Genomic DNA, 18,621 nt, shown 5'->3' with positions numbered 1-18,621 from the left:
TGAAATTTCATTATAGGAAATACATTCTAGGAAGGAAAGGAAAAAGAACGATGTGGAGAAAGGAAGGGAAATTGGAAAGAAAAGAAGAAGGAGAAGGAGTTTTGAAGTAACTAGGTGTTCAGGTACATGGGTGGCTCAGTCGATTAAGCTGACTGTTGATTTCGGCTCAGGCCATGATCTCAGGGTCCTGGGATGGAGCCCCGCATTGGGCTCCACATTCAGCTGGATGTGTGCTTGGGATTCTCTCTCTCTTCCTCCCTCTGCCCCTCCCCCACCTAGCATGGGTGCACTCTTTCTCTCTAATACAAGTAAATTAATCTTCAATTAGGTCAAAGAATCCTAAAATCTTTGGGATAAAAAACATTCAAGGGAGCAGATTTTATCCCACCTTAAAAACATCACTGATTGGGGCGCCTGGGTGGCTCAGTGGGTTAAGCCGCTGCCTTCGGCTCAGGTCATGATCTCAGGGTCCTGGGATCGAGTCCCGCGTCGGGCTCTCTGCTCAGCGGGGAGCCTGCTTCCCTCTCTCTCTCTCTGCCTGCCTCTCTATCTACTTGTGATCTCTCTCTGTCAAATAAATAAATAAAATCTTTAAAAAAAAAAAAAAAAACATCACTGACATGGTTGTAACTAGGAAGTTGAGTGACAGCGTAGGTGGAGTGCCAGGAGAGCGCCAGGACACAGAGCTGGGCCCTGCCTCGAACCGTACATGTGTGTGTGTTTTTCTTGAAACACTCATCGCAATCCAATATCCAACTTAGGGGCTACCTCACACACGGTGCAAGCTGCTTTCACTCTCAGCAAACCAGGGTCCCGGCTCTCAAGATGGTACCGGATCCTACAACCTTTGTACACGCTTGGACTTTCCCAAATTTCAATCTACCTTTAAATGCAACACGCTTCTCTACCAAATAACGAATCCAGGTAAAACAAGGGCGTTCATGTTTTATACTTTATTGGAGAAGAGACCCTACATAAACTATGTCAGGAGGATACAGGTCTACACACGATTTCATCAATTGATAAATGGAGTCGTTAACATAACACTGAAGATATGACACCATGGGGAAGACAGACATATGACCCAGAAGTATTTACAACTCTCACATGTGATATATTTATATTGGAAATGGATATATACATATATACATGTACATGTGCATATACATACATATGTCCATACATACACACACATATATACATATATATGTATAAAATGTTTTGAAGCAAAAACCAAGAGAAGAGTTTGCCTTCCTGTAGCAATTAACCATTTGAAAGTGAAGAATGGTTGATTTTCGGTAACGTCGTGGTGTTAAATCTCCGCCCCCACATTTAACTTCAACACTGATGGATTCCGATGGAGACACATGTTTGCCTTGGGATGGAAGCATGAGGGTGAAGAATGGGGGGAAGGGTATGGGGCTGAGTGAAGGACATGCACAATGGGAGAAATGACCTTTGGTGACACCATTAAATCATCCTTTTGTATTAAACATAAATTATTAATACAATTTAAAAAAATAATTTTCTGTTTTCTTTTGAGGTTGGGGAGGAAAGCAGGGTGGGGTGGGGAATAGAGAAAGGGAGGGCACTTGCCTTTTTAACACGTCCCTTAATATCAACTGAGAATACATCCCCCTACCCCGGGGCCATCTGACCAGGTTAGAATCCATATTTATTTTTCCATAAAAGACACCTTTACATAAGAATTATATTTAGATCATGAGCCTCTTCTCTGAAGGCAAATACAATCATTTTAACTAAACTGATTCTCTAAGACTTGCTCGGATGCAAATAAACTTAGTACAGCCAATGGATTTGTCACAAAGGAAAAGAATGGAAAAAATAGTACCTCATGGAAGGGGTTACTATTAGTGAAACCCAGTGTACTAAAACCTCGGCCGCCCATTTTAAGTTAACAACTTTGGGATCCAAATGATGGGAAACAAGTGTGATCAGTGCTTTCTAGTGGCCTGGGGGTAAAACAAGGAGCATGATGGAATAATTCTAAGTCATTAAACAGGACTAAGGAACAATCCACTGAGATTAAAATAAATGATGTAAAGTCCAGTTGAGCACACCTCAGCTCTGCCACTGTCAAGGTCTTCACCATGAATCACGGCTTGGCTGTAAATAGCCACAGTTGAAGATTTCCCAAGCCATGCCACATCCCCCCCCCCCCCCAACTCTGTAAGATTAGCTTGGCCTCAGAACAAGAGTGTGCATGTACCATATGTCCTCACGCCATGCACACCATTGTTCAGCAGTTGCCATAATCCAAGTAGTAGCGTTTCAGATGGCCAATATATTTATATAAACATTGGAAACACACACAAACACATGGGATCAGACAAGATATAATCACTTTACATATATTTAGTACAGAAAGCTTAGGGACAGGGGTGAAAATCAGCTATAGCAGCACCCAAACTTCATTTGCAAAATTCTTCTCTGAGAACATAACACCCTAAGAGTGCACTAAAGTAGGTACCTGCTGATTTTCCAGATATTGAAAGTTTGCTGCACAACATCAGCCTAAAGATAAAGGGACATGTAATGTCCAGTAGGAAACAAATCAGTGTACATCATTTACACGGCAATAAATCCTTCATTTCCCTTGAAATAAGATATGTAAAGTAGCACTTAGTTTAATACAAGTTTTGTTCTGCTTTAGACCTAGCTGTAAAAAGCCATTCATGCAAAAAATTACCTCCAGTTTTAGCTGGATGTTTAAAGGACACTTCTCCTGAAAACAAGTCCCTTTCACATAGGGAAGGGGGAAATAATCCCACTCGAGACAGCCAGGGTTGACTGACAGTGGAAAATACAAGACTTTGGTGTTTGTAGGGCATTTACCTTAAGAACCCAGAAGGAGCACTGAGCTCACCTCCAAGTAGGCAGAGGGCTAGAAGTGCCCTTGAATGTTGCAGGAATTTTCCAGAAAAAGTACTGAGAACCTCCATACTCTGGAGTATTCTCCAGAATTCATATTCTCTGGCCTGTTCCCTCTTGAGGCTCTCATTGGCATTACCTCTACACCTAAAGACGTCTGCTTCTGTACCTCCAGTCTCAGACCACATTCCTCCCTGGCCAGTGGATCATCTTTTTCCCACCAGTCAATCTGCAACCCCTTCCTCTCTGTTCTAAGGAAAGAAAACTTCTCTTCTTGAGCTTTCCTATAGCTTTTGGTCTTCCATTTGCACATTCTTTCTAAACTAAGATTGTTCCTTGAGTTCAATATAAAACAAAGCTCCTCCATCCTAAAGGACTCAAAGAGAGAATGTTTGAACCCGCTCTCCCCTAGTTGTCACAAAAATAATCTAGAGGAACTCCTGGCATGGCAAGTGTGGGCACCGGAACGGGACACCCTCAAGAGGACTAGGATGGAGTGGAACGATGGCTTCTCCTCAGACCTACTGCAAGGGTACAAATCACAATTTCATTGAACTTGTTCCTGTGATATCTGGCTCTAGCCTGCTGCTACCTACCACTTGACTTGCCCTAAAAAGAAGCTCTTATGGTCATAGAGCACTTCATGCTATGAATTATGATAAGCAACACTGAAGGTTGGGAGGGCAGTAGAAGAGAGGGTATGGGGGACTATTCAGAGCCTTGGATGGTCCAGAAGCAATTGAGATGGAGTTTATTTAACATCTGTGAAATAGAAGACAGTATTTAAGATGAAATCTGCAGTGACTGTCTTGCTTTCCCAGCCCTGGGGCCATCCTGACAAAAGTGAGAAGGACACAGCTGATTAGTTGCTTGCTACCTCTAAGAGAATCTGTGCACTATTGTGCTCAACGACAGCTGGCCAATCACAAGACAAAGTGAAAACATTTGCTTCTGTTAGGCTCATTTTCCCAGGGCACCCCTTCAGTCTGGCTGGATGAAGGCTTCAAGGAGCCCATTTGCAGTGTTAAAGGCAAAGTTAGCTGCTGAACAGGACTCAGGACTGAAGGGTGGCTGCCGGCATTCAAAGCAGTGCCCTGCCTTGAGTGACTTAGCCTACCAACAGCATCCCTGCCCCCTTTCTGTCCCCAAAGCTCATAGCTTCTGTTCAGCTCCTGTGAAAGATTGCCTGCAACGCACATGGAATGAAACATAGACTCATACATCATGGGAACTGCGCAGACATTTTTAAAAGGAAGCAATCGCCAATATCAGTCCCCCTTGTGGGACTTTACAAGTCAACGGCACCATGTGAAGATTTTCTGCAGGGGCTTCCTCTGCCAAAGCGTGCCCTCCATTCACATCTAAGTGTCTTTCTTTCCACTCCTCTGAGCCAGGAGACCTGGCTGTGTTAGTCCAACCCCCATCTTTTGTTAGCAAGTTGAGAATGTGACAGAAACAGCTAAGCCACTAGGCTCAGAACAAAATAAAAGATGTAAGCACCAGAACTTAAGAATAAAGTCTTGCAGGTTGAAGCCACAATGGATAAGAAGGAAAGGAGAAATCGACCCTTCCTTGCCTAGAAGGCCAATCAGGATAGAAGGCCTTGCCTCAGTGGAGGGAGGTGTTTGCTGTCCCTGGTGCTGAAAACTGATAGCCAGGAATCACTGAACTGTGCCTTCATCAAAGTGAAAACTCTTTCAACAGAGGCTGACTTTAGATGGCAGCTCCCCAAAGATGTTTCAAGCTTCCCTTTTTATGCCATTTTAAATGAAAGTAGCCCTGGAGTGACCCTAGTTTTCTTGCAGGACAGAGTTAATGCATTGCCATAATACTGGTGGGGAAGCTCATCCAACTACCTTCCCATTCAGTCCCTACTAGCATATCCCCTCATGTGATATTAGAAAAGAAGTCTACAAATGGATGTAGCATGAGGGGGTGCAGAAATCGCCTACTGACTTCTTTTTCCTGATACTGATTATAAACAGGAAATTGATTTGGTTTACTGTGATTAAAATCTCCTGAAGGAAATATTTGGGTAAAACCTTACCACATACAGGAACATGGATCCCTGAATTTCTCTCCACCCCTAATTTTAGTGTCACATTCTGAGGAACTGAGCAGAGCTTTTACTATGCTCAAGAGAAGGTCCAAACACATAATCATAAGTGCATCCTAACTGGCCCCACTCCCCCTTTCAGCCAACACACACACACACACACACACACACACACACACACACACACACACAATCTCGGGAAAGTAAAACCTACTTGAGAAAGAACATGATTCTTCCCTTAACAGTACACAAATCTGTGCCAGAGAAAGCAGGACTGCTGTGTTCTCTCACATTCAAAGTGAGAGTTTTCTTGTCCTGACTTGCTTTCTTTTCATTGTATTTTGACAATGCCTTTGAGCTTATCTGCTATGGCCCACACATATAAACAAGAAGGGTCTTTGATTCTGTGGGGCCACAGAAAATTAACATGGGTCATTTTCAGTTTGCCTCCAACTCCACTGGGCTTGGGGGAGACTTTGCTTTCACCCATGAACAATCTTTTCCAGCCTTGAAAAGGAAATATCCCGATGGCCCCCCAAGAAAGGCTAAATGCTCAGAGGAAAAAAATAAATAAGTTCTTGTTCTTGTTATTACATCAAATTTTCCATATCCAGTGAGTTATTTCTCAAACAATACCTCTGAAATTCTTAAATAATCAGCCTTGTCACTAGGAAGTTACATACTGAAATGGCTTTTTCAAGGCAGACCTTCACAGTACTATGAAGGAGGTCATCTCCTCGGGATTATCAGAATGAATTATGGAACACTACCCTGAACCAGCTTGCCTTCTCCAATTTCACACCATAATTTAAAATCCCAGTCATAACCCAATCTGGATTCTCATTTCAAAGAAAGCTGAAATGCTCTCTGTCTGCTGGACAGCTACAGGGGGAAAATCATCTGGACACAGTTCCAGCGTGGAGATGTGGCTTTTCTATACAAAACAAACCAAAATTGAGCCCAAGGTAAAAAAAAGAAAAGAGAAGCCTCAACTTGAGCAAAGTGTGTGTGGATCTGTTAGGATTTCAAGTATGCTGCTTTATTCTGATTCCTCTCTGGAGTGAGCAAAACTTTTTTTTTTTTTTTTTTTTAAATCATGCAAAGCTCTTCGTTGCATCACACCTGGTTGTGGCTTGAAGATCTAACGGAAATCACACTCCAAGGGTTTAACTTGCCAAGTAGTCACCATTGCAAGGTACTTAAAATAGTGGCTGATGTTGCAAACACCTGGGATTTTTTTAGGGGCTGTAAATGACTTCACTATTGTAACCTTGGCAATCTGGCCTCAGGATTTACTGTTGGGGGGGGTGGTGGCTCATTTTCAGTTAGATGCATTTCTCAGTGGGAATCCCACTCACACCTATTTGTTGGTGCTCAAGGCTATCAGAAGTGTGGTTGAGCATTTGGTCTCCGCTCAGGCAGTTCATTCCATCTTAAGGTTATTTCCCCATGTGCAAAATGCTGGCCCCAGAATGAACGTAATTCTGCTTCAGGATCATTATCACTTCGGGTGTTTCCTGCAAGATTAGTTTTACCACCCAATTTATAACGGAAGCTTCATATAGTCTTCAGTTAAAAAACATTACATTTAAATCTACAGAATCTCATAAAATCAACAATGGATGATACGGAGTTAAATGCAGTGAGAGATGCCATTTTGCTGTAAAATGTTCAGGGTTCCAGGCCCTAGAATGAAACCTACCAACAATCGCTCTTCAATGACAAACCCAAATGGGTCGACCATGCTCTTTCTGCTTGTATTTTTGTAAAGGTGTTCACCTCTCGATGCTCCATGGTCATTCAAACAGGAACACGCCAATGCCATAAATGAGAAACCAGACTGCCAGAGGGATTTAAGATATTTTAAGAAAAACCTGATTGCACAACCTCAAAACGAGGCACATTCCGGAGCAGCTCACAGCTCAGCACCAGCACGCCTCTTTGCAACCCTCACTGCCAGAGAGCAGGTTTTACCCATCGAACACGAGGGCTCCTGTGACACTCACAGAGAACTTGGACAGCCACGACCTCATTGGTGCTCATTAGAACCCTCTGTGACAGGAAGCGTGTTGTTAGCACCTGTTTTTTGTTGTTGTCTAAGAAACTGAGGCACAGAAGGGATAATGCTTTTCAGCAGGAAGTACAGCTCAGAGGTCCACTGTCTCCTTTGCCCATCGTCTCCCTCCACCACACTTGCCATTTTATCATAGACTGTATTTAAAATAGACCTGTCTTTCCTAAAGAAAAAAAGGTTTAAAAAAATTTAAAATGGCATTGATATTAGAAGGAGCCCAGAAAAGAAAACAACAATATTGAACCATTCCCCAGAGTTATGAAAAAAATGATGTACGTATTTTTTAAGTAGGGGTTGGGTTAGATATGACGAATCTGTTCTTAATAGTAAGGGTGGATAGTCAGTCATAGGTCATTACTGTGTTTTCAGAGTGGTGTCAAGGACAAAGTTGAAGCATCTGTCGCTACATAATGATCTGTGGAATAGAAGGCCTAGTGGCCCAGTGATTTCTTCTCCCTCATTGTTCCCTAAAGAAGGGAGCATGTTCTCAGGTTCATTTCTATTCTTATGGTATAAACCTTTCTTGTGCTATCACAGTAAAGATCTCATTTGATAGAAAAAGCCTCTTATCCCCCCTCAAGATTTAGATGCTACAAATCTCTGTGTCAATATTATAGCCACTCCAGGAAATAAATAGACACTCGGCTGACATGTGGGGCTCCTATTCACAGGGGCAGAGGACACTCACACTGGTGGGGGCCTGGGAAACAAAAAAGAAAACCATGGTTTACCATTTGTCAGTATATTTGACCACCAGGAAAAAATACATATTAAAAAAAAAAAAAAGCCAGAGAAATTCAAAGGAAAAGCTGTTTGTAGCAGGCTCTCCTTTCCCAACCCAGCTGAAGGAAGGAAGGGATGACATCAAAAAGACTGACTTCGGCATAATAATAGGTTTGTTGTCCCAGAGTCTCTTGTGCAAGAGCCAGTGATGAGGTGTTAATGAGGAGCTAATCACTTGGTCCACGGTGCTGGAAGGAGACTGAGGGATGGCTGCGAGAGCGCGTTGTTCGCTTCTCCAGAAACCCAGACTCCATCACAAGCGGGGCTGATGCTCAGGCTAGGGGAGAGGAAGCTGGGGCTGCAGAGCTTCCCTGGACCTACCAGAGAGAAAAGCTGGCCTTTAAGGGGTGGCATCGGGGACCGCAGAAGGACCAGAGGAGTTCAGAGCTTGGATGGCTTTCCACGCACAGCAGGTGCAAGAGAAGAACTGACTGCAAGATGGAAAGGGGGGTGACTCTGGAGGGCAGGGGTGTGCACACTTGAACTCCAGGAGACTTGAGAAGGTATGCTTTACCTTCCGATGGCTGATCAGAGCCCAAGGGTGAAGGAGATCGGCTTGTCCCATCACTGGATGGGCCACTCCCGTCACTGGAGCCAGAGAAGGGGCTAGTCTGCAACTAGCGGCCCCTCGTACCTAAGGACACTTCCACCTTGGGCTGGAGAACTGAGGTGACTTGTGCACAGTCACCCACCGAGTAACACCCAGTCCAGACTGCTCACTTCTGACCTCCAACACCTTCCATGTCCTGCGGAACATCTAACCTTCCCAGGGAAAATCAGACCCTTGCCCAGCAACTCTGATTCAGTCTGAATGTTTGAGTTTTCTACCTAATTGCTTTGGCTCCAAGGTAGCTTCAGGAATCTGCTGGAACTGGTTCGCATTGCTCTCTGTATTTAGCATGTCTTCTTCGAGCCAAAATTCAGTGCTTCCCCACCCCCGCCCCCCAAAGTTAATTAAGTAAAATCCGCACTTAGATTCGGTCTGGTTTTCTGTTTCTCTGAGGAAACTAGTCCAACCTTTAAATATGAAGGTTCTGAAAATGTGGGACTAAGTCTCCTTTGAGAAAAACCCTAAGTTCATAAATGGTCCACAGTGGAGAAAGTCAAAGGCTGTGTGATATTTAAAAAAAAAAAAGAGAGAGAGAGAGATGAACTGTAGATAAGTTTAAGAAGCCACATGCTGGGAGCTCATGTATTTGCACGCACGTGCACACGGTGCTCAACGGAAGAAACACAAAGGCCACACTGGCTTGTTAGATCATGTTGGCGCAAGAGGAGTACAGATGCATTTGGGGGAGGGGCACGCATATGTGTATGTGTACACAAGCATCATAAGTAATGAAAATGAAAGATGAATGTCGTTTGCCCTATGTGAGCTTGAGCATCAGAACAAAGCACAACTCTTATAATTGCTTTTAATAAAGTCACCGGCTTTGCCTCTGTATGATTGTGACATTACTTGGCCCAGAAATCTATTTTCTCCCGTCAATAACCACAACGTCCTTGAGCTGAAAGCTTTCATTTCTCCTAAAGAAATACCTAAGAACATACAAGGAGATTGTTACTCATATTCAAGGCAAGAGGCAAAGTAGGAAAAACAATTTCAGAGAGAATCAGAGTCAGCAAAACCCCAGAGAAATATGTTCTCTGGACTTCACAGTATTCTAAAATCCCGAGGTAAGTTTCCCAAGACGCCTGTGATGATGTTGGGCCGCTCTAAGGAGTCAGAAGGGGGAGGAGTTTGAATCTGCGCTAACGGCCTTTTCTTAAGACTTCTGATGTAATTAAGAGCCTTCGCTTATAGAGAAGTTGTAAATTCAGCTTTGAGGTTCCCGCCGGCTGAAGGGTTTGGGGTCGCGCTGGAGCCCACCACCCCATAAGGAGAGAGCTGACAAGCCGGGGCTTGGACGACAGGTACACACTCTGTCCCACCCAGGAGAAGGAGCTGGGACACCTGCACAGACCCAGAGCAAGTTCTTTGTCCATTGGACCCCACCCGGCTGCCTTCCCAATCTGTTGCGCCCACACCAAGATTTGCTGGACTGGAGGAGAGAAGGGGGCAAAGTGGGCTCCCTGACGCCAGGCGCACTAATTCTTCATAAACCATTTCACTTTGTGCAACATTGAGATATGCTGTGAAGCTGTTTGCCATCTGCAGACTGGCTTTCATGCCTCGATGTGCAGTCCCCTCAGGGAAAACCAAGACAGTGAAAACCACCATCCCTCCCGCTGAGCAGGAAGCCTGGCTCAGCACTGTGGTCAGAGAAAGTTCGAACTGCCTCTTCTGGGGGCAGATCCCAGTCCTGGCTTCTGTGCTCCTGCGGGCTGAAAGTTCCTGGCTGGAGGGAGCAGTGGGTGGGGATGGGCTGGGGGGTTTGCTGAGAGTGGGCCCCGGAAAGTTCCAGATGGGATCTGTGAAGATACAGGACCTGCATCTCAATGAGCTTTGCAGTAAACTTCACAGCAGAGAGGTTAATCTAGATGTCAGCGTCGTCTGACAGCACCAAAATTACTCCGGGGCAGGGCTCCTTCACAAGTCTTAATATAACAGTCAATTCCATCCTGCCTGCAGGAAATGAAGGTTTTCTGCCTTGTGTGCCGAATCATTCAGCGCCAATTTTCTCACTGTTTGAAGTCCTGTTTGTGGGCCTGGAATTCACCTCACATTAAGACTTTCATGGAGTTTGAGAAGCCGGATTGTCAGTCCCATGGAAGCAAGAGGATAGAGCCAAAAGGGGGGAAAAGAAGAAGATGAAGATGAAGAAGAAGAAGACGACGACGACGACGACGACGAGGAGAAAACCTAAAAAGCATAAAAATGAAAGAAAACCTTGACTGAGATTAACTTCTCTTCTGCAGAAAGCAGAAATCAAATCACCTGGACCAGGTATATTTAGTCACTCCAGAGGTGGGCTCAGGGGCACGGGCTGAATGTCACATAGCCCTTAAGTAGGGACAGAGCATGAGGCTTCTTGGACAAAGAAACACGACATGGAAGGGAGCTATTTACTATCCTCTTCTTAAATGAAGGACTAACCACCAGACCTAGACGTGAGTACTGACCTTTCTCACTGGGCTTTTGGGAAACTACATCTAAAAGAATGTCAGAAAATACATCTGGGCTCTCGGTCTTCCTTTGGACTTTGGGGAAGGACATCTAAGTCAGCCAGTGTCTAAAGTGAGGAGAAGCCAACCCTTCTCAAAATACGTCAAACCAAAAAGCAAGACCCCTGAGTGCCAAGACACTTCTCAGAAATAGACGCCCAACAAGCCTTTCCTCATCTGTTATCTTGTCACATCTAGACATTTCTAGCTTTGTTGGCCATAAGTACCTCTTGCGAGCTATGAGCTTGGGCCACGGCACTGCGCACAAAGCGATGATTATCTTGGTGATTAGAAAAAATTAACAGAGCTTACTGTCCTGCCTCTCTGTAGGATGGGAAATAGTTCAACACGCCGGGTTAAGACATCATCCCTACTGCAATATCAAACCAGACCTTGTCTTAAATTTGGAACATAGTTAGCTGAAGAGGAAAGGGAATCTGATTTTTATTACTCTGATCAAGAATTCCAAGTATTTTGAGAGAACCTTCAATCTCCACGGATCTCCTTGTGAAACCGGAAAGGGTCTATGTTGGCACACTGAGGCTTGGGCCAGAGACATCTCTTGTTGCAAAGTATAGAATTTTGGGGGACAGTCAAGGAAACTATGCTAGAGAAGACTGTACCAGGGAAACAGAGACTCTATCAGAAGCAAGATTCAGATTCTCAGGGTGGGATAGCCTATGCTCACAGCAAAAGGCCTAACGTCCAAAGTCACGACACAAATGTTCACCATATCCACCAGCCACCTTTCCGAAATAGTAGTATCAACATCTCCCATTCTCTCTGTCCCATCCGTCCTAGGCGGTGGTCGTACCTGCAGTCCAGGTGAATTCAATGGCGCCCCCCAAACGGGGCGTGGTAGAAGTCATTCCTGCCTGGTCATCTATCTGACTGCCAGGAGGAGAGATTCTCAGATGCCCAGAATGTTGTCACCAGCATAATTCACTTCAGGGAACGCCCAAGGATCAAATTTTACAAGATGACAGATTTCCCAATAACATCTCTGACAGGCTCTCTTAGGCCCGACCATCTCTCGGTATCTCATCCCAGAGGACTGTAAGGCTCAAATAGACCAAGCATCAAGGAATCCATTTGCTGATTCCAAGCAGACTCTCACTGAAGCCAGCCCAGTTAGAGATATAGATACAAACCTACAATTTCTAGGGTCCTACACTTCCCCTTGGATGATGCTAATGGCCAGTACCATTCATCAATCCCAAAGCATTTTCTGGAGTCTATATTGATACCTTAAAAATGATATAAAGACTTGGAATTTCTCTTTAAAACCTATTAAGCATTGGCCAAAACATTTTATTTGGTATCAGAGAAAAGTTTGGCTAGCCAGGGACCAAAAACAATGTGGCTACAGCACCAAGCCCTGGGCTGCAGATGTCCTTTCTTGCTCTAAGGCAAATGCCATGGAGTGTTCTAGCGGGTCGGCTCTGCCATAGCTGACGATAACCATCCCAGGGGCGTTTGAGAGCAGTCCTCTAGACCTTGGGCACAGGTCTTCAACCTTCTTCACCCAAGAACTATAGGTGTTTCTTTGCTTCAGGCTGTAAGCAAAGCACAGGGAAGGTCCCAAAGCCCAAACTGCCCCCGAAATCACCCCACCTCCAATGAGATAATTCTGCTGCTATTTGGTTTGGGAAAAAGGAGCAAGGATGCCATTCAGCGTTCCGGAAAAGGACTTTGGTGAAGAGTCCACAGCTTAATCCTGCCCTCTTTCCAACTTCCTACCCTCTTGAAAAAGCACATGAGGACATGTATCTTTTGGTTTTTGAGATCAGACTGCCAGTGGCCTGCATGAGAGGGGGGCGGGGCTGTCTCCCTAATCATTTCTGCCAGCCTAGGTCGCGTCGGTGTTGAATGGAGAAGCCAGCAGGCTGAGGAGGAGAGCCTGCAGAAGTTAGTCTCGGGGGGTGGGGGACAGGCCCAGCTGGAAAGCTGGTGGGCCTGGCCCCTCTGCTCCCCACCAGCATTCCTCCAACCTAACACTTATGGCGTCCTCCCTGTTTGCCTTCTACAATCAATTTCTCGCCCTCGGTAACTTTCCCTCCTCCCCTTCTTTACCTTTCATTTTCCCTCTTATTTCTAATAAGCAAGTAAACAAAGCAAACAGAACAGGTGGGACCAGGATTTTTTTTTTTTTTTTTTTTAACTGAGAGGGCCCCTAAGGACATCTATTCTAACCTCGTAAATGTCTCGGGTGAGAAATCTGGTACTCTGAGAGATTTGGGGACCGGGCCAACATCACCTGGGAAACCAAAAGCAAAGCCCAACAAGCTTTCCACCCCACTGCATGCTCCCACCCAAGCGCCCGGGCATCCTCTACCGTCTGGGCATACCTGACTCCCTTCCACTCCTCAGTGGAGTCCTACACAGCCTCAGGAGCTGGCTGTCAGCTTTCCCATTGGCGTTGATTTCTATAGTATTTAGCACCAAATATTTGCACTTGTATGTTCCACAAAGTAAGCATCGCTAGAGAAGAATGGTGAGGTTCAACCTGAAGCCAGGAGGACCAATCCTCCTTAGCCTCCAGCTGGGAAGCCTCTCTCTGGGGATGATCTGGGCATGGTCTGCTGAGGGGAGGAACACAAGTCTCCTGTCTGTTAGGAAGAGAAGGTTGAGTGAGTCTTAAGACCCACTCAGGAGCCAAGGATGCAATAAGACGGCAGCATCTGGTTCACATCCAAAGTCAAGAACAGGGAAGACCGTTGGTCATGGCTCCCTACTCCAGGTGACCTCTACAAGCAGGCCACTGTCACTCGGTCCAGGGGGGATCAGGTGAGGATGACATGGCTGGGAGGTCAGCCTGGGCGAGCTGGAGTTTCCAGCAGAAGTCACGGCGGGGTCCACATCCAGCCACACCCTGAGAGCTGCTCTAGCGTGTTTTGTTAAATGGTGAATTTTGGCGGGGAGGGGTGAGAGCGGGGTGGACTGGGGCGGCCACACTGGCTGCTGGGATGTCATTTTAAGACTCATTTAACCACATGAAGCTCTTTGAAAATAAACAGATAAGCGGGCCTGGGCCAGCACTTTCTGGGTGGGCAAAGAGGCTGGGGTGGGGGGGGGGGCGACCAGATGTGCCCTGTGGGCCGAGAGTCACCTCAGACACTTCGCACTTGACGGAGTCACCAAGAAGGAGAGGAGTGTCCCACGGGACCCGCACGTGTGCAGGCCCACGAGCCCCCAGGGGCAGCGGCCCCGAGGAGGACCCCCCTGGGCTTCCAGGGTGCTACCCAGGACCACACAGCACCGTGAGCCCCCGCCAGGAGAATCGAACCATGTCAGACCCTGCAGGGCCCAGAGGTGAACAGAACCTCTCATTTCGCAGACAGGAGACAGACACACCGGAGAGGGAGCCCCCGCCGCGGCGCGTCCCCCTGCAGGAGGAATGACATCCTCGGCTTGCCCCCAGGGACTGCCCACAGCGTCTACTCGCTGCTTCCCTCACCCTCCAAAAACCTTTCGCTTTTGTACCCGCCTTGTCGACGCGTCGACTGTGCGCAGAGAGCACAACCAGGGAGGAAGCAGGCCGGGGCTCCCTCTACGCTCCTCTTTGCTCAGCCACGGTCATTCTAGAGAGGCAGACGCTTACGGTGGGCGCGACGAAGATGTGACCCATGGGCAGCACGAGGGCCTGTGCAGTCTGACTTCGGTCTCCTTCACGGTTCCTCAGTCCCAAAGGAACTGGCTTCCCCCTTAGGCGGGGCTGCCTTAGCGCCCTGTTGGAAGCCTGGCCTTCCTCATGCCCAGCTGCCCCCCGGCTTCCGACCCTTTACCCACCTATCAGTGACAAGAGTTCTAGAGACACCGTGAGATGAAGCCACACGGGGCCTATGTTGGGGAGACTCTCCAGGGTCTGCTTTGGCAGCAGCAGGAGCCCTGAAGCCTCACATCTAACCAGAAGACCCTTCCCCCTCAAAGCCCTCCCTCCATGAGCAGCTTTGGCTCAGGGACCCCGCTCAGCACGAGACTCCATCCGTAGCTCATCCTGTAGTAACAGCCCCGGAAGAGACGCAGGGCCTCCAGGCAGAAAGACAGGAGGGATGACAGCCACAGGACAACAAAAGCTTCCTCTGACGTGGTCGATCCTCCGAGCTCTCCTCGGAAGTCCTCAGAGCTGGGAGACGGGCACGGGGCCAAACCCACGCCAAGCTCCGGATCCCGGATCCCCTCCCAGCCCAGCCCAGCCCAGCCGCCTCCCTGATCCCTGACTCCCAGCCGAGGCCGGCAGTCCCAACACAGCTCTTTTCTATTTGAATAAAAACACTTGTGGGTCTTTAAAAAAAAAAAAAAAGCAAAACCACAAACACAGGATTTAGTCCTGAAGCCCACAGGGATGTCTGTGCTGCCGCTGACCAGGCCAGTCAGGCCACCCACAGCCCCTCATGCTGGCAGGGCCGGCCGCAGGCCAGTCCCATAGGTAGCTCTGTGCTTGGGGTGAGGGGCAGGGGCCAGTGAGCTCAGAGGGGCCTGTCCTCCCTCCAGCAGGAGGGCTCCGGGGGCCCAGGCCACTGCCCTCCAGTGGCATTTCATGATTGTGTGTCCGGGAGGCCCAGGGATCTGCCCCCATTACAGCCCTCGCCAGCAGTGGCCAGGACCCCCGCCCAGAAGCCTCCTCACTCTCTGGTCAGGGCTCTGTCCTCATTAAGATGCCAAGCCTGCGGCTGTGGCCGCGCAGGGGACACCTCCCGGAGAAGCCTCGGCCCCTCCCCCACCCCCAGCCCACAAAAGCGATTTTTCAGCCCCTGAGCGTTCACAGCAAGCTCAAAGGCGGATGCATCAATCCTTCCAGGGGCTGGAAACGTGAGGAGAATGCCAAGGGGCCGGTGCAGGTCCCATCGCCCCTGCCGGCTCCGGCCCCGTCCACGGCCTCACTCTCGGGAACAAGCACTGCCCCCACGCTGTCACTAGTCCTGGCTTTCTTCCCTGGCAGCGAGGTGGCCCTGGGACGTGCGAGAAGCCCAGGCAGTAGGGCTGGGGATGGAGGGCAGGATGAGACACAGACGGCCCAGAGGGGCACATCGTACCATGACCTACAAGGAACCAAGTCTCCTGCGGTTGGAACCCTGCTGTGTCCACACTCACAGGCAGCATGGGGCGTGTTCCCTATGCCCCGAAAGTGCCCCCAAAGGCCCGCATGTGAGAGGTGGAACGGAGGAGTCTTTCAGTGAGGAAAAGATGGGAGGCAGTGCCTTGACAGGCAGGGTTCAAATTTCAGCTTTTTCTTCTGCGGGTAAGTCCAGAACGCCCAGTTCTTGAAGTTCAGAGAACGGATGACACGTCTCTTTCCAATGGAGGAGGGAACTTGAGCATGGTGTACACTCAAGACGGAGGTGGTCTATGGTCACCATGGCTTGGGGGCTCATCGGTTGTCCAGTGTTTAGTGGTCGGTGCCCTCATTGACTTCCAAAAGCATCAGGACTCTACTTTCCAGAACGGACAAATTGGAGAACTGTCTTGAAGCGGAGGAAAGGGGGAAGGCGTGGAGCCACAGTCAGGGGGAGACGGGAGGCATTCCAGAGCCCCCCCCCCCGCCCCCCGGGGCCGGTGTTACTTCCTGCTGTGTCCCGAGTGCCACTGTCAAGGTCAACCCACGCACCTGTGCAGACCTCAGGGGCAGGGGAGGGGTAGTGCACCTGTGCGGGTCATCACCTGCACAGCGGTGATCCATCCCCGCTCCTCCGGTCCCAGCGCAGCAAAGACCATCTCTGCGTCATCGAGGCCTCCGGCCCCAAACAGTTGGAGCCGCAGAACCAAGGGCCCCAGCTTCCGTCAAAGGGGACTTCCATTTGTGTTCGTAAGATTTAAGATTTTTCCGAGTTGTTGTTATAGTCTTATGGTTTCTGTATCAGCAGTTTCTCTCTGTATTAGAGAAGGTATCTCTCTGTGGATATAGATAGATAGATAGTTAGATATATAAATATATATATGTATATATATATTCGCCAAACTGCCTTACAGGTTTTTTTTCTTTCACTTTTTTTTTTTCTTCAGTGTTGTATGTGTAGCAGGCACTTGAGTTTATATGAAGATGTTCGCTTCGGTCAGGATGGAAGAAAGGAGTGTGAGGTGGACGAGGGGCGATGTGAGGCCGGGAGAGGGAGGCCACAGAGTACGCGTCCATGACCACCAGCCGCCGCTAGCCAAGGATGTCCAGGTAGATGGGGGCGGCCTTCCCCAAAGCGTGGAGGACTTTGTAGATCTCCTTGATGTTCAGCCGCTGCTGGGGCTCCCTCTGCCAGCACCCCAGCATGACATCATACACCTCTTTGGGGCAGACCCGGGGCCGCTCCAGCACACGACCTTGGGTGATGCACTCGATGACCTGAAAAGAATAAGGACAGGCAGGACATTAACATCCAAAGCTCTCCTGGACCCTGGGGCTTCCACGCAGCAGCAGGCGGTGACTGCATGAAGGCGTTTCAGTGCAGACCTAAGATGCCCACGTGCACAGTGGACGGCCGGCTGCAGACAGCACCGAGTCTGCCATCCGTCCTGGGCAGGCTGCCGGCTGGCCGTGCCCACCATTGCCCTTCAAGCCCCACCTCTTGGGCCAGGCCTTCACGGACTCCCGCATGCACTCTACCCTGCACTTGACTCCTCTCTAGTCCTGAATCTCATCCGGGTGCCACACGGCGTCCACTGCCACTTGGCAGTGGGGATTGGCACCTGACCTGTCCCTCCCCTCTCATGAGCCTGGGTGACTCTGAGGCCCTCTTGAAGGCACTCTGCACCAGCCGGTCCCTCCTTGCCTCCCTCACCTTAGCTCCCACCCCCTGGCCAGCTCCCATCCCACTCTCAGCCTCTGTGCATAGCACCAGGCTTCCTTCGAGGCCACCATGCAGTTCTCTTTCTCGGAGAGGCCTTGCCTCCCCTGCTCTTTGCACAAACCCCCGTATTTGGCTTCTGTTAAAGTCCCTCCCATCAGGACTACTGCTCCATTCACCACCGTCCAGCTCGGTGGTCAGCACAGGTCAGTGAAACTGACAAGGCCTCAGCCTGCTCGTCTGAAAGATGGGGAGCCAGTGTGTGCCTTGACTACCTCCTGCGTAAATGTAAGGCCCAAATCAAGCCAAAAGCATGAAGCATGGCCTGACGTTCCATAGGGGAGGCCAAAAGAAGGAGTAAGAAGGAAACAACGAATGGCGGGACCAACCCCAGCAGGCCACGGAAGGACCCGGCCCGTAATCTGTGGTTCATTTCCAGGTTCTCAAAGGCACTTCTTTGCTGACATTGAACTCGTGACTTTTCAAGTTTTCATCTTCCTCATCGGGGATAGGTTTTTCATGTCTCCCTAACCCGATCACTGTGAAACTTTGGGCAACTTAATCCAAACTCCAGCGTGCTCGTTGGAGGTGGGTTGGAATGATAAAACACAAGGATTCGTGTCCAGTCGAGGGCCTCTGGCGTCCTTGTCCCCATCTGTCTGTGTTTAGTTGGGCAAGGGAAGTGCCTTTTGTCTCCTTTATCTCCCCATGCTGCCCCCAACAGCGTCCCATCTGGGGCATTGTCTCATGTCACCCTGACCGCAGGACAGGTTTTCAGGCCCCGATGTGTCAGCACTTTCCTGGTCCTATTCCCCCGGGTCGGCGCTGGCCCATAAGGCTCCTATCCATGCCAGCCCGTTCGGTCTCCAGCCACTCAGATTCTCCATTCCTGTTAGAGCCCGGCTTCCACCCTCCATTACTTTCACCTCCGGGAA

At 48.7% G+C, this 18,621-nt stretch overlaps 1 protein-coding gene across 2 annotated transcripts in view; it reads right to left on the bottom strand.

The window, feature by feature from the left end:
• Positions 1-5,998: 5,998 nt before the first annotated feature.
• Positions 5,999-18,621, bottom strand: part of NTRK3 (neurotrophic receptor tyrosine kinase 3) — a 387,271-nt gene continuing 374,648 nt past the window's right edge. For both annotated transcript variants that reach the window (XM_046008586.1, XM_046008582.1), the window contains one exon: positions 5,999-17,244. In XM_046008586.1, the coding sequence (XP_045864542.1) occupies positions 17,059-17,244 (186 nt within the window). In that variant the 3' untranslated portion in view covers positions 5,999-17,058. The remainder of the gene's footprint in view (positions 17,245-18,621) is intronic.

This window comes from Meles meles, chromosome 6, assembly GCF_922984935.1.
Source record: "Meles meles chromosome 6, mMelMel3.1 paternal haplotype, whole genome shotgun sequence".
NCBI classification, from domain to species: domain Eukaryota; kingdom Metazoa; phylum Chordata; class Mammalia; order Carnivora; family Mustelidae; genus Meles; species Meles meles.
The sequence above is the reverse complement of the archived record's forward strand: the minus strand, read 5'-3'. Positions and strand labels throughout refer to the sequence as shown.